The sequence below is a fragment of the Lissotriton helveticus genome, chromosome 9 (genome assembly GCF_964261635.1).
Source record: "Lissotriton helveticus chromosome 9, aLisHel1.1, whole genome shotgun sequence".
NCBI lineage: Eukaryota > Metazoa > Chordata > Amphibia > Caudata > Salamandridae > Lissotriton > Lissotriton helveticus.
Window position 1 is genome coordinate 503,786,835 of NC_136070.1, and position 14,621 is coordinate 503,801,455.

General features: G+C 43.8%; 1 protein-coding gene across 1 annotated transcript in view; it reads left to right on the forward strand.

Annotated features, from left to right (window-relative positions):
• C9H14orf39 (chromosome 9 C14orf39 homolog) overlaps nt 1-14,621 on the forward strand; it is a 1,496,166-nt gene that overhangs the window by 373,102 nt on the left and 1,108,443 nt on the right. Inside the window, exon 5 of the mRNA XM_078660343.1 lies at nt 13,659-13,785. Within this exon, the coding sequence (XP_078516469.1) occupies nt 13,659-13,785 (127 nt within the window). The remainder of the gene's footprint in view (nt 1-13,658; nt 13,786-14,621) is intronic.

Below are 14,621 nucleotides of genomic sequence, written 5' to 3' on the forward strand. Positions count from 1 at the left end.
AAAGCTTGCATAAGAATCTTGGTTCTAATGCCTGGTTTACCTTAACTAATATCAATACCCCTTGGTTTAACCCCGTAGGACATCGTAATCACAGAGATCGTGACTGCGGCTCCGTCTTGATCCATGTTAATTCCCCTGTTAAGGTAAGCCCACGCCTTCCACACTTCACATCTCACGTTAGGCAGGAACACACACAGCCTGCACTCCCCTCATATGAGCCTGTTTTCTACAGACTTGTAATTATCTTTGAGCAGTCCCGGCGGTCAATGTACTCAACTTGACCTTCTTCGGTAAGCGCAAATCCGATTGTAATGCACTGCTAGGCGGCTATGGCTATTAAGGATGTGGTAACTTAGTGACCCTTCCTTTTTTTGCATTTTTCAGGCCCACAAGCCGCCAACCTACTTAGTCGCCCCAACCATTTTGGACCTTCGGTTCTCCCGTTTTGGGTAAGCATCTTCACAACTTGTTATTGAATTGCATTCCCCCTACCTCATACGGTTGTTTAATCGCGCATATACCTGCGGGCAGCTATCATGTGTGTAGTATCCTCCAGCCAGAGCCCCAGTAACCCTTCACTTCTACTGGCCCCATACTTGGGTAATGATTCAGAAAAGGGGGTGGTGATGAACAGAGTTCCTGAATTAAGCAGACCACTCTTACCCAGTCCAAAGATCAGGGCTTGATCCATCACCGTTTTTTAGCTCACTGCAACATCCCAGCTCAGAACTTGGCTATATGCAAATTAGTCTGTTCCTGTCCCAGTGCATGATGGGAACAGGGCAAACCAAACTACCAAGCCAATTCTTATACTGGGAAGGAAACAAGCTTCCGGGGACCGGTTTCTGCCATTTCAGGCGTCGTCGGCCCGGCTTGCTTGAATCCTGATGGTGCAATGAGCAAGGGACTCACATCTGAGTATACCCTTCCACGCTTATGGTGGACAAAATGATTCAGAAAAGGGGGTGGTGATGAACAGAGTGCCTGAATTAAGCAGACCACTCTTACCCAGTCCAAAGATCAGGGCTTGATCCATCACCGTTTTTTAGCTCACTGCACCATCCCAGCTCAGAACTTGGCTATATGCAAATTAGTCTGTTCCTGTCCCAGTGCATGATGGGAACAGGGCAAACCAAACTACCAAGCCAATTCTTATACTGGGAAGGAAACAAGCTTCCGGGGACCGGTTTCTGCCATTTCAGGCGTCGTCGGCCCGGCTTGCTTGAATCCTGATGGTGCAATGAGCAAGGGACTCACATCTGAGTATACCCTTCCACGCTTATGGTGGACAAAATGATTCAGAAAAGGGGGTGGTGATGAACAGAGTGCCTGAATTAAGCAGACCACTCTTACCCAGTCCAAAGATCAGGGCTTGATCCATCACCGTTTTTTAGCTCACTGCACCATCCCAGCTCAGAACTTGGCTATATGCAAATTAGTCTGTTCCTGTCCCAGTGCATGATGGGAACAGGGCAAACCAAACTACCAAGCCAATTCTTATACTGGGAAGGAAACAAGCTTCCGGGGACCGGTTTCTGCCATTTCAGGCATCGTTGGCCCGGCTTGCTTGAATCCTGATGGTGCAATGAGCAAGGGACTCACATCTGAGTATACCCTTCCACGCTTATGGTGGACAAAATGATTCAGAAAAGGGGGTGGTGATGAACAGAGTGCCTGAATTAAGCAGACCACTCTTACCCAGTCCAAAGATCAGGGCTTGATCCATCACCGTTTTTTAGCTCACTGCACCATCCCAGCTCAGAACTTGGCTATATGCAAATTAGTCTGTTCCTGTCCCAGTGCATGATGGGAACAGGGCAAACCAAACTACCAAGCCAATTCTTATACTGGGAAGGAAACAAGCTTCCGGGGACCGGTTTCTGCCATTTCAGGCGTCGTCGGCCCGGCTTGCTTGAATCCTGATGGTGCAATGAGCAAGGGACTCACATCTGAGTATACCCTTCCACGCTTATGGTGGACAAAATGATTCAGAAAAGGGGGTGGTGATGAACAGAGTGCCTGAATTAAGCAGACCACTCTTACCCAGTCCAAAGATCAGGGCTTGATCCATCACCGTTTTTTAGCTCACTGCACCATCCCAGCTCAGACTTGGCTATATGCAAATTAGTCTGTTCCTGTCCCAGTGCATGATGGGAACAGGGCAAACCAAACTACCAAGCCAATTCTTAAACTGGGAAGGAAACAAGCTTCCGGGGACCGGTTTCTGCCATTTCAGGCGTCGTCGGCCCGGCTTGCTTGAATCCTGATGGTGCAATGAGCAAGGGACTCACATCTGAGTATACCCTTCCACGCTTATGGTGGACAAAATGATTCAGAAAAGGGGGTGGTGATGAACAGAGTGCCTGAATTAAGCAGACCACTCTTACCCAGTCCAAAGATCAGGGCTTGATCCATCACCGTTTTTTAGCTCACTGCACCATCCCAGCTCAGAACTTGGCTATATGCAAATTAGTCTGTTCCTGTCCCAGTGCATGATGGGAACAGGGCAAACCAAACTACCAAGCCAATTCTTATACTGGGAAGGAAACAAGCTTCCGGGGACCGGTTTCTGCCATTTCAGGCGTCGTCGGCCCGGCTTGCTTGAATCCTGATGGTGCAATGAGCAAGGGACTCACATCTGAGTATACCCTTCCACGCTTATGGTGGACAAAATGATTCAGAAAAGGGGGTGGTGATGAACAGAGTGCCTGAATTAAGCAGACCACTCTTACCCAGTCCAAAGATCAGGGCTTGATCCATCACCGTTTTTTAGCTCACTGCACCATCCCAGCTCAGAACTTGGCTATATGCAAATTAGTCTGTTCCTGTCCCAGTGCATGATGGGAACAGGGCAAACCAAACTACCAAGCCAATTCTTATACTGGGAAGGAAACAAGCTTCCGGGGACCGGTTTCTGCCATTTCATGCGTCGTCGGCCCGGCTTGCTTGAATCCTGATGGTGCAATGAGCAAGGGACTCACATCTGAGTATACCCTTCCACGCTTATGGTGGACAAAATGATTCAGAAAAGGGGGTGGTGATGAACAGAGTGCCTGAATTAAGCAGACCACTCTTACCCAGTCCAAAGATCGTTTTTGGCCACTATAGGTGTGGCAGGGTATACTCAGACATGAGTCCCTTGCTCACTGCTCCATCAGGATTCAAGCAAGCCGGGCCGACGAGGCTGAAATGCCAGAAACCGGTCCCCGGTAGCTTGTCTCCTTTCTGGTGAAGAATTGGCTTGGTAGTTTGGTCTGCCCTGTTCCCATGATGCACTGGGCCAGGGACAGACTTATTTGCATATAGCCAGGTTCTGAGCTGGGATGGGGCAGTGAGCTAAATAACGGTGATGGATCAAGCCCTGATCTTTGGACTGGGTAAGAGTGGTCTGCTTAATTCAGACACTCTGTTCATCACCACCCCCTTTTCTGAATCGTTTTTGGCCACTATAGGTGTGGCAGGGTATACTCAGACATGAGTCGCTTGCTCACTGCTCCATCAGGATTCAAGCAAGCCGGGCCGACAAGGCTGAAATGCCAGAAACCGGTCCCCGGTAGCTTGTCTCCTTTCTGGTGAAGAATTGGCTTGGTAGTTTGGTCTGCCCTGTTCCCATGATGCACTGGGCCAGGGACAGACTAATTTGCATATAGCCAGGTTCTGAGCTGGGATGGGGCAGTGAGCTAAATAACGGTGATGGATCAAGCCCTGATCTTTGGACTGGGTAAGAGTGGTCTGCTTAATTCAGACACTCTGTTCATCACCACCCCCTTTTCTGAATCGTTTTTGGCCACTATAGGTGTGGCAGGGTATACTCAGACATGAGTCCCTTGCTCACTGCTCCATCAGGATTCAAGCAAGCCGGGCCGACGAGGCTGAAATGCCAGAAACCGGTCCCCGGTAGCTTGTCTCCTTTCTGGTGAAGAATTGGCTTGGTAGTTTGGTCTGCCCTGTTCCCATGATGCACTGGGCCAGGGACAGACTAATTTGCATATAGCCAGGTTCTGAGCTGGGATGGGGCAGTGAGCTAAATAACGGTGATGGATCAAGCCCTGATCTTTGGACTGGGTAAGAGTGGTCTGCTTAACTCAGACACTCTGTTCATCACCACCCCCTTTTCTGAATCGTTTTTGGCCACTATAGGTGTGGCAGGGTATACTCAGACATGAGTCCCTTGCTCACTGCTCCATCAGGATTCAAGCAAGCCGGGCCGACGAGGCTGAAATGCCAGAAACCGGTCCCCGGTAGCTTGTCTCCTTTCTGGTGAAGAATTGGCTTGGTAGTTTGGTCTGCCCTGTTCCCATGATGCACTGGGCCAGGGACAGACTAATTTGCATATAGCCAGGTTCTGAGCTGGGATGGGGCAGTGAGCTAAATAACGGTGATGGATCAAGCCCTGATCTTTGGACTGGGTAAGAGTGGTCTGCTTAATTCAGACACTCTGTTCATCACCACCCCCTTTTCTGAATCGTTTTTGGCCACTATAGGTGTGGCAGGGTATACTCAGACATGAGTCGCTTGCTCACTGCTCCATCAGGATTCAAGCAAGCCGGGCCGACGAGGCTGAAATGCCAGAAACCGGTCCCCGGTAGCTTGTCTCCTTTCTGGTGAAGAATTGGCTTGGTAGTTTGGTCTGCCCTGTTCCCATGATGCACTGGGCCAGGGACAGACTAATTTGCATATAGCCAGGTTCTGAGCTGGGATGGGGCAGTGAGCTAAATAACGGTGATGGATCAAGCCCTGATCTTTGGACTGGGTAAGAGTGGTCTGCTTAATTCAGACACTCTGTTCATCACCACCCCCTTTTCTGAATCGTTTTTGGCCACTATAGGTGTGGCAGGGTATACTCAGACATGAGTCCCTTGCTCACTGCTCCATCAGGATTCAAGCAAGCCGGGCCGACGAGGCTGAAATGCCAGAAACCGGTCCCCGGTAGCTTGTCTCCTTTCTGGTGAAGAATTGGCTTGGTAGTTTGGTCTGCCCTGTTCCCATGATGCACTGGGCCAGGGACAGACTAATTTGCATATAGCCAGGTTCTGAGCTTGGATGGGGCAGTGAGCTAAATAACGGTGATGGATCAAGCCCTGATCTTTGGACTCGGTAAGAGTGGTCTGCTTAATTCAGACACTCTGTTCATCACCACCCCCTTTTCTGAATCGTTTTTGGCCACTATAGGTGTGGCAGGGTATACTCAGACATGAGTCCCTTTCTCACTGCTCCATCAGGATTCAAGCAAGCCGGGCCGACGAGGCTGAAATGCCAGAAACCGGTCCCCGGTAGCTTGTCTCCTTTCTGGTGAAGAATTGGCTTGGTAGTTTGGTCTGCCCTGTTCCCATGATGCACTGGGCCAGGGACAGACTAATTTGCATATAGCCAGGTTCTGAGCTGGGATGGGGCAGTGAGCTAAATAACGGTGATGGATCAAGCCCTGAACTTTGGACTGGGTAAGAGTGGTATGCTTAATTCAGACACTCTGTTCATCACCACCCCCTTTTCTGAATCGTTTTTGGCCACTATAGGTGTGGCAGGGTATACTCAGACATGAGTCCCTTGCTCACTGCTCCATCAGGATTCAAGCAGGCCGGGCCGACGAGGCTGAAATGCCAGAAACCAGTCCCCGGTAGCTTGTCTCCTTTCTGGTGAAGAATTGGCTTGGTAGTTTGGTCTGCCCTGTTCCCATGATGCACTGGGCCAGGGACAGACTAATTTGCATATAGCCAGGTTCTGAGCTGGGATGGGGCAGTGAGCTAAATAACGGTGATGGATCAAGCCCTGATCTTTGGACTGGGTAAGAGTGGTCTGCTTAATTCAGACACTCTGTTCATCACCACCCCCTTTTCTGAATCCCATACTTGGGTAAGCGATATGAAATGCCAAGTCAACATTGGTAAATTGACCTCTGCCTCGCCACCCAGCATATGCGCTGCGCATCCGTCCGCACACTGCTCCTTAGTTCACTGTCTCTGCCACACGGCCAGTTTCCTACTCACTTGGTTTTTACTTATTTGGCTCTCACTTTGCCAGAGCATGACATATGTTTTCTGGCTCTACTCTGTCCCTGGTAAATTATCTATCCCATATTTTCATTGTAAACGTCTCTGCACAGCCAATTTCCTCACCCAGCTCTTTATATATTGTGCACATCACAACCTGTATCGCTAACGTGAAAGAACTTTGAACACGACTGTCTGGACCTCCAATTGCCCTTTATAATCTCATGTCTCTCTTGCATTCTCCCTATTTTTTCCATGGTTTTCGCAATTACAGCGTTATGTATACAGGCATGTCATTTTAAATGTCCTGAAGATCACCCCACTATTTATTTAAGAGATCGAAACGCCGTCGACAAAATGTACACCATATGCATTTACTATACTGCTATGTTAAATATGTAATGGTATCCCCACGTTATTCCGTCTGTTTTATATTTAAACTTATATGCAGACTTGTTTCCTTTGCCTGAATCCTTCTCTTAATGTTGTTTGTTTGTTTATGTCAGTAGAACGCAGAATGTGTCCCATTTGGATTTCTTCCCTTACTTTATGTTATACATTTATTGCATAATAAAAACCTGTCTGACTTGACAGAGAATATAGCAATGATTGAGTCTATATTGATTTGTACTATACCAGACTATCTAGGGACCATTGTCTTTAGAAATAACAACAACAACAAACAGGAAGCCTGGGAACACAAGGAACTCAAGCAGGCCTATGTGGACACAGAGTTTACAAAATGACCCCATGCCACATGGGGAGGCTCAGCCAAGGCAAATGATGGCCCACTATTATAAACAAACACACTCTGGCCAGATAAAGGACGCATGCTAACAACACATCTTTAATGCCAAAATGTCAAAAACGAAAATCTACAGGACTAAAAAAAGGTCTACAAGTTATTACAACTACACACCTCCAACAAAGGAACACGAAAAAAAGTGAAATACCCCCAAAAAACACATTTTGTATTTTAATCCAATGTCATCATGCCCTAAATGATGTTTACATTCAACAGACACCACAGAAGCAGTGGTTTTACGCACCCATGAGTAGCTCTGGGCCTACTGGCTGAAAAGCCTTTTGGCAGACTACTGGGCTACATATTGAATTAAATAAATATTGAAAATTGATTTTAAAAGTTGGTGAAAATGTAGTGAACTGTGCAACATGTTTTCTTTATAAAAGAAGAAAAATTAATTACAAAGAAACAACTAGGCCCCTACGGAAACTACAGGCCACCCACCACAAAAAATTGAAAAAAGACAACAATGAAAAGTACAAAAAAAGTAGGGGCGTGGCCCCAACAAACAAACAACACCAATTTTCCAACTTACTTTTGAAATCTCAAATTCGAAAGTCCTCAAATCCAATGAATTATGATGCAGCAGACACAAAGAGTGATCCTTCCAGCCCCAAATCCAAATGAAAAGTGAACAGGAGATGGACCAAACACTGGGAGGAGCCTGCTGGACAGGAACAGGAAGTTTGGGACTCTGGAGCAGTTCCACTTAAAAAAAGTTTTTTTTAAAAAGGACTCCTTGCACAAAAAAGTAGAGTCAAATGTCAATCTGAGGAGTTTTTTTTATCCAAATCGTCATTTCGAGAAGGTTTGATGGTGCTGGCGAGAGAACCTTCTCCAGCTTGCAGATTCTGCGTGTTCGGGATCGCGTTCGCCACAAAACTTTCCCTGGAATTCCGATGACGCATCTGAATGATGTCCGCACCATTGCGGAGTGCTGAGGTTTTCAGCAAGTGCGCATTCTACGCAGAACACGGAGTTGCCAAAACTCCTTGAGCCGAGTGGAGTTTTACGCCCAGGTTTAGAATTAACATTTACCATGCACACGCAGATCTGTTTGAAGGTAACTTAAGGAGAGCTTTAAGGTCTCTAAAAGCCCAAGTATCCTTCTGGACTTTATTGTCACCCCCAAATCATATAGCAGTATTGAAAATGATGCATGCTCCTGCAACTTCTTTATTATTTTGTGAACTTAACCCTATCCATACTGAAACTGTATCTATGCCAGCTTGACACCCTCCTAATTGACCTAGTGTGGGGCAAGGGCAGATGTAGGATAAGTATGGTAAAGCTGAGACTCCCCCTGGACAGGGGTGGGTGAGGTGCCCCCGACTTCTTCAGGTATTATCTTGCTGCACAGCATCAATGGGTGGCCTACTAGATAGCTGGACATCATATGCATGAGACGGGGCTCACGACTTTCCTGGTCCGAGATGTAGAGTTATGCAAACTGTTGTTTCCTGGTTTGAAACTGCTTGGGGAGATGGAGATTCTGGTGCGTAATGCTCTTGACCGCTGGAGGCGGAGTTTTATCTATACCGGCACCCCAAACTGTTTGCCACTATGTGGCCTCCCCACCAGAAAAGGGAAATTTTTAGCCTGCAAGCTGGTTTAATGGGAGAGAGCGGGCTTGCACACATTTTGGACAACTTTTGCAATAAAGTATGAATAGAGGCTCTCTATGGCAGCTCTGTAATACAATCCCGAGTTTAACCCCACCCAAAAATAATTTTCTACAATCCCTAAACTCCATAGGACACTGCCGTAGATTATTTTTGAGGATCTACAAGGTAATACAGCAACACACTTACATCTCCCTACAACCTATAAGGGAGCACTGGAAGGCCATCTCAAAGAAAGCCTATAATTATGAAGAACATGACAGCGGGCCTTAGAATATCTCTGTAAAGTCTCAAGAAACACATGTTTCCAATGTATACAATTCAACATTCTACATAAAGCCTGCCTCACGTCACAAAAGGTTGGGCACATGTATCGGGGGCCCTATCCGACTGCCTTGGTCCCACTACACCTCTGCAGACTTCCACCACACCATGGAATACGGTGTATACCACGCTCTCTGGGGTCACTGGGAAACCCAAGATTACTACTATGGAAGCCTACCTGATGACATGTACACAAGACCCTCTAAGGTGAAGGTTGCCAGGAAATTCAGAGACCTCTTAATGTTACTAGCCGAGCGTATTATAACAATGCACTGGGAATCTGTGACAAAATCAACAGCAATGGAGGAATCAGGCCTAAAGGAAAGAGGGGACAAGCAGCTATCAGATGCAGCGTGGGCAGCCGCTTGCTACTCCAAACAATGGCTTCCCTACTCCACCCTCCCCATTCTGCCATGGGCAGGGTGCCAAAGATGCAAGCTAACAAAAGAATTTACTTAAGATATGCTTTGGTGGAAAAAAGGATTTAAAAAACTGGCACACACCAAATTGTCGCACCGCAGCAACAGCAAATTTGGCCATGCTTCATAGATGTTCAAGGTATATATTGCAATCTGCTGATGAACCAGAGAAAAACAAAAGTTCATGAGATTTGTAATCAGTTGTAATCCAAACTTGCCAGCCCAGTTCAGAGCTCTCACATCTGACCTCAAATCCTATGTAAGAACGTTCCTAAAATGCATGGCGATAGATGCACCTCACTACTGAAGAAAATAGATGTTTATCCTTAATTGGCTGATTGGCTCCTGAAAAAGGATTAATAACAAAATTGTGCCAGTAATGAAATATCTGCTTAAGCAGTGATTTTCACACCTGCCCTCGATCGGAAAGCAAGCAGGACACCCACACTGCCATCCTTCCCTCCTCAATTATAAGCGTCAAACCATTTTGATACCACCCCCGTAGCATTAGGCAACTTCACCATTGAAAGACACCAATTGTAACAGAAAGGCCACCCCGGGCCTATGGGGTGTTGGACAATGGAAGGTTCGCCTTAATTAAGGTGGCACTTGCAAAGCTGTCTTTTCCTGCCTGAGACCTTCATGAATTATTGTCTGTCCCCGCCAAACAAAAACCACTAGTGCTCCAAACATGCAAAGAGAATACTCCCTGTGTGTTAGCTACACAAATGTTTTGTTTTTAAAAACATCAAAACACTGATTTGGATATTTATCTCTGAAAAACAAAATAATGCCAACTGTCCTACAATGTCGCAATGAATTAGAGGAGCTGTCGGCAAATCACTTTCCGTAAAAAATCCCATATTGAGCTGGTGGTGATCTATGAATTTGATGAGTCCCTTACTTCGGGGATGGTGTACTTGAGCCCTCCACTCCCTTAGTAGCCCATCTGCATGGGTCTTAATAAAAATGGACCACATTTTGGTTGTATCTTACATAAACTGTTTAGGAGGGTGAAGTTCCAACAGTTTTTCGGATGTTGCAAAAGAGTTCTGGATGTTCTGTCTGGAACTCAAGATATGGTTAAGAGCGGTGTATGTTCCGGGATAACTGAATGCGGTGGTAGGTTGGAATTCAAGACATGGGAACAATTACAGCGATTGGATGCTGGGGAGAGAGTATTTTCAGAGGATAGAACAGGTTTTGGGTCCATGGGAAATGAATTTGTTTGCAACATGATTTACTTATCAACTTCTTAGGTACTTCAGTTGGTTACCGGATCCAGGGGCTGCAGCAATAGATGCTTTTCAGCAAAATTGGTCAGCGATTAAGGGATATGCATTTCCTCCTTTTCCAATGATCCAGAGAGGGCTTCTTAAAGTAAGGGAGTAGAGATGTCAGTTGGTATTGGTAACACCTATTCGGGTGTCTCAGGCATGGTTTTTAACAGTGTTGGAATTGGAATGTGAGATTCCTTTGTTGATCTTGGCAGAGGAAGGTTTGTTGACAAACAAGGAAGGAGAAGAACATCCTTTCGTGCTGAGTGGAGTCTTAAACCTTCTTGTTAGTAAGGTGTTAGGAAATCCGGAGCATTTGAGGGCCTTTCGCAAGGGGCTGCAGAGTTACTTGAGGATTCGTGGGCACCGGGCACTTTCAGAAGGTACAAAGAAGTATGGAACTTTTAGGATCTCAGGTGCAGGGAAAGAAATTTGGATCCTCTGGAGGCACTTTTAGTTGAGGTTGTGAATTTTTTAGCCGAGCAATTTGAGAAAGGATTAAACTATCAGACTATAAATTTATATAAGTCAGCAATTTCTGCTGGACATATTTTTGTTGGGGTAAGTCAGTAGGTAGCAATGTTTAATTTGTAGAATATTGAAGAGTATGCGACTCAAGAGACCTCCTAAAGCACAGTATGAGGTGTTTTGGGATGAAGCTTTGGTTTTGAAATTACTTCCATCATGGCCAATGAACAAATATATGAATATAAAACAATCTTTCTGTAAAACTAGCTACATTTTTGTGTCTGGGGTCATGTAGAAGAGTATCAGATGTTAAATGTTTAGAGGTAAGTAACAGTGTCTTTTTTGAGATACGGGAAAGAACAAAGACTATATCAACTTCAATATTTTATCCAAAATTTGAGGAACATAAAAAGTTTTGTGTGGTTGATTGCAAAAGAGTATGAATGTCGAGTTTTGGAGATTAAAATTGATGGTGTGCATCAAATATAGATATCTTTTGTTAAGCCATTTAAGGCGGTAAGTACCGAGACAGTTTCAAGATGGGTATGAATTGCAATGGAACAAGCTGGAGTCAATATGGAAAATATTAGCACCCATTCTGTGAGGAGGCAGTAGCAAGTAAGTCTTGTTGGTATGGTGGAAGTCTGGAGAGTATTTTGGAAGCTGCAGATTGGTCAAATGTGGGAAAATGCTGTATTTTATAGGTACCCAAGATTTGTGAATTCGCCTGAAAAGAAGAAAGAAAATATGTAGCATTTAGTTTTGTTCCTGGAAAAATGTGAAAACTATAGGTTGCAAGTAAGCGTTATTTTTTCTAAGAGTAGCATCAACAATTGTTGCTGTGCTAGAATCACCCCTTCCCAGCTTTAAGGAAAATGGAGAATTTAGATTTTTTTTTTTTTACCAAATTGTTTCCACTTTTCTAAGTGGTAGTAAATATTTTGTGCTTTTGCAGTTTCTACCTACTTGCAGTATGTGGGTAAAAGAGGCTTGGAACCAATCACTGAACTCAGAAAGCTGTGCATTACTGATAAGCAAACACAATTCTGATTTCAGAGCGGGGTCATTGACATAGATCGCTCATGGTTTTCCAGATTATACTAATTGTTCGGATCAAAGCATAATGAACTAAAGTAGGGGAGAATAGAAATAAGTGACAGTGTTTTCATCTGTATATTCACAACCATTATCTGATCTACAGAACTAATATGCTGTTACATTTGTCAAACTCTTACATTTCAGAGATGTATTCTGCCCAGAGCTATCAACTGAGCTGCAGTCTATAATCCTTTTTCATTGTAAACAACCTTGCATCAATTCATAAGATGACACTTTATGAATGAAAAATGGCTATGAAGGAAAGCTGTGCACTTTTAAAATGTGCCCAAGAATCTTTGTATGAATTGTGGTTTATTATGACACCAACTTATTGATTAGCTGTAATATCATGTGATTCAGAGAGCATTTTGCAAAATGTTTTCTTTCTTGGATACTGACTTACATTTGGAAGCCGCAAAAGGAGAGAAATTAAATAGATAAATAACAGATTACCTACTATTCTGTATCTCCACACTTCTCAAGATAAGATAAAATATAAAAGCAGTGCCCCTCTTGTGTGGGTTGACCCATCACCCACAAGGTGTAAAGAACCAAAATGGAATTTTCAATCATTTTGGGAATTTGGGTAGGTGCGATATTGGGGCCAAGGGTTGGCTTAAACACCAGGAAATCTACCAGCTCCATAGATTTCTGGAAACTAGACACCCAGGGCAGTCCCCTTGATGTAACTTACATGGATCCAATCAGTTGTTCCCAGAATGCCCTGTAAGCATCAAACATTGGCTAAAATCACACATTTTTCTTGCTTTTCTGTGAGGAAAGGTTTTGGAATCTGTATGGATCACACAAGTCTTACCACCTAGAATTCTCACAAATCTTCCTATAAAAACTGTATGCCACTTAAGTTGGTAAGTATCCCACCAACACAAGGAAAAGCACCAAAATTCAGCATGCAGACATCAAGATTTAGATTCTTTCATTGAATTGCTATCTTACTGGAGATTTTGGGTAGCTGTGTTATTGGGGCCCAATCAAAGCATCGAACCACAGACATTACTTAAAATTAGACATCTGGGAGCATTAAGGATAGTGTAGCTTGTGCGGATCCAATAACTTTTTCTTACTTAGAATGCCCTGCAAATGTCAAACTATAGCCAAAGTCTATGAATTGTTCTCATATTTCTTTGACAAAAAGTTTGGGAATCCAGAGAGAGCAATTTAAGTCCTACCACCCAGCTTTTCAACGCTATGGCTTTGTGTGGGTGGGCCTGTTTCCTCCGACAGCAGCCTGCCAACATTTGGACATTGTAAACTGAATGTAGTCTCAATGTTGTCTTCACTTGGTTAGAGTGTTAGTCTGTTTGCATGAGGTACACACTGGGGGATCAACATTGTTATCAGGGGAAGTGTGGAAATGCAGGGTTGTAAGACTATGTCTTGGTTTGAAGTGCCAATATTTCAGTCACATAAATATGCAAAAACACAGTTTGTAATCCATGAATTATCACATTAATTCGGTGTACATCCCTTGATGACAGAAATAAGATTAGAAGCAAGTAACCTTTCCATCCTGAGTGAACGTTTGGTTATTCAGCTATAGATTTTGTTGTGTATTGTCACATTCTATTTATTACTGGGAAAGAATTCTCAATTATTATATTATTGCTTCCATACATAAATATATCCTTTTACAGTTTTTACAGCACATGCTTTGGAAAGAAAGCACCAGATATGTGTGTTAAGTGAAAACATCAGCAAAAGTGATGATGATTTGTTTCATTTACAAAGACATTGCACATACAGCAAGAGTAACTGCAGTGCGTGAGTATTATACATGGCAGAAGACTGCTTTCTTACATTAATAGACATTACTGTATAATGGATTTGTTGTTTACATTATTTTAGATTGGATTTTATTGTCAACATGTGAAGGGTAGTTACTTTCTTGATCAGTAGTTTATAATTGCTAGGCATAAATCCTGAATAGTACTTTGCATGTACTCATGCAAGGGATCTGGACCACTTTTAAGTTAACTAGAGATTAAATATCTGTAAAAATACCATACAGACTGTCGCTATTAGGTAGTTATAGTTAGGTATGCTTTTCCAAATTAGTATTTTTGCTATGCTAACAACTTTAGCCCGGTTTAAAGAATATTCACAAACTTTTTCAAAGCAAAAGTTCATCCTCCTCAGCGCCTTCCTGGAAAGTGTTAGGGTGATCAGTCAAACGAGAGCCGAGAAAAAAGGGGGTCATAAAATGTAAAAACCTAATGTATATTCCATAGAATTCTGTAAGGCAGGTTTTAGCAAAAACTGCTGAACGGAATTACAACAAATTTGGCAGGAAGCTAGCTCTTGGTCCGCATATTGTGTTTTTTGTAATTTGGTGTAAATCTGTTCAGTAGTTTCCGAGATATTAAGGGTCACAAATTATTGTATATTTTGACAGTTGGGCTCCCCAGAAAGCCATGCTGTCCCTCTAACTATAGATAGGAGGAGTATTAAGGGATAACTACTGTGAAGAAAATAAATGTATATTGTTGTCAACTAATTCTTTTATGATATCGCAGGATTCTTGTTAGATCATGAATAGTAAGAAGGAGTAGATGAGTTCTCAATACACTCTATTAATAGGAATGCATACTGTGGTCCTT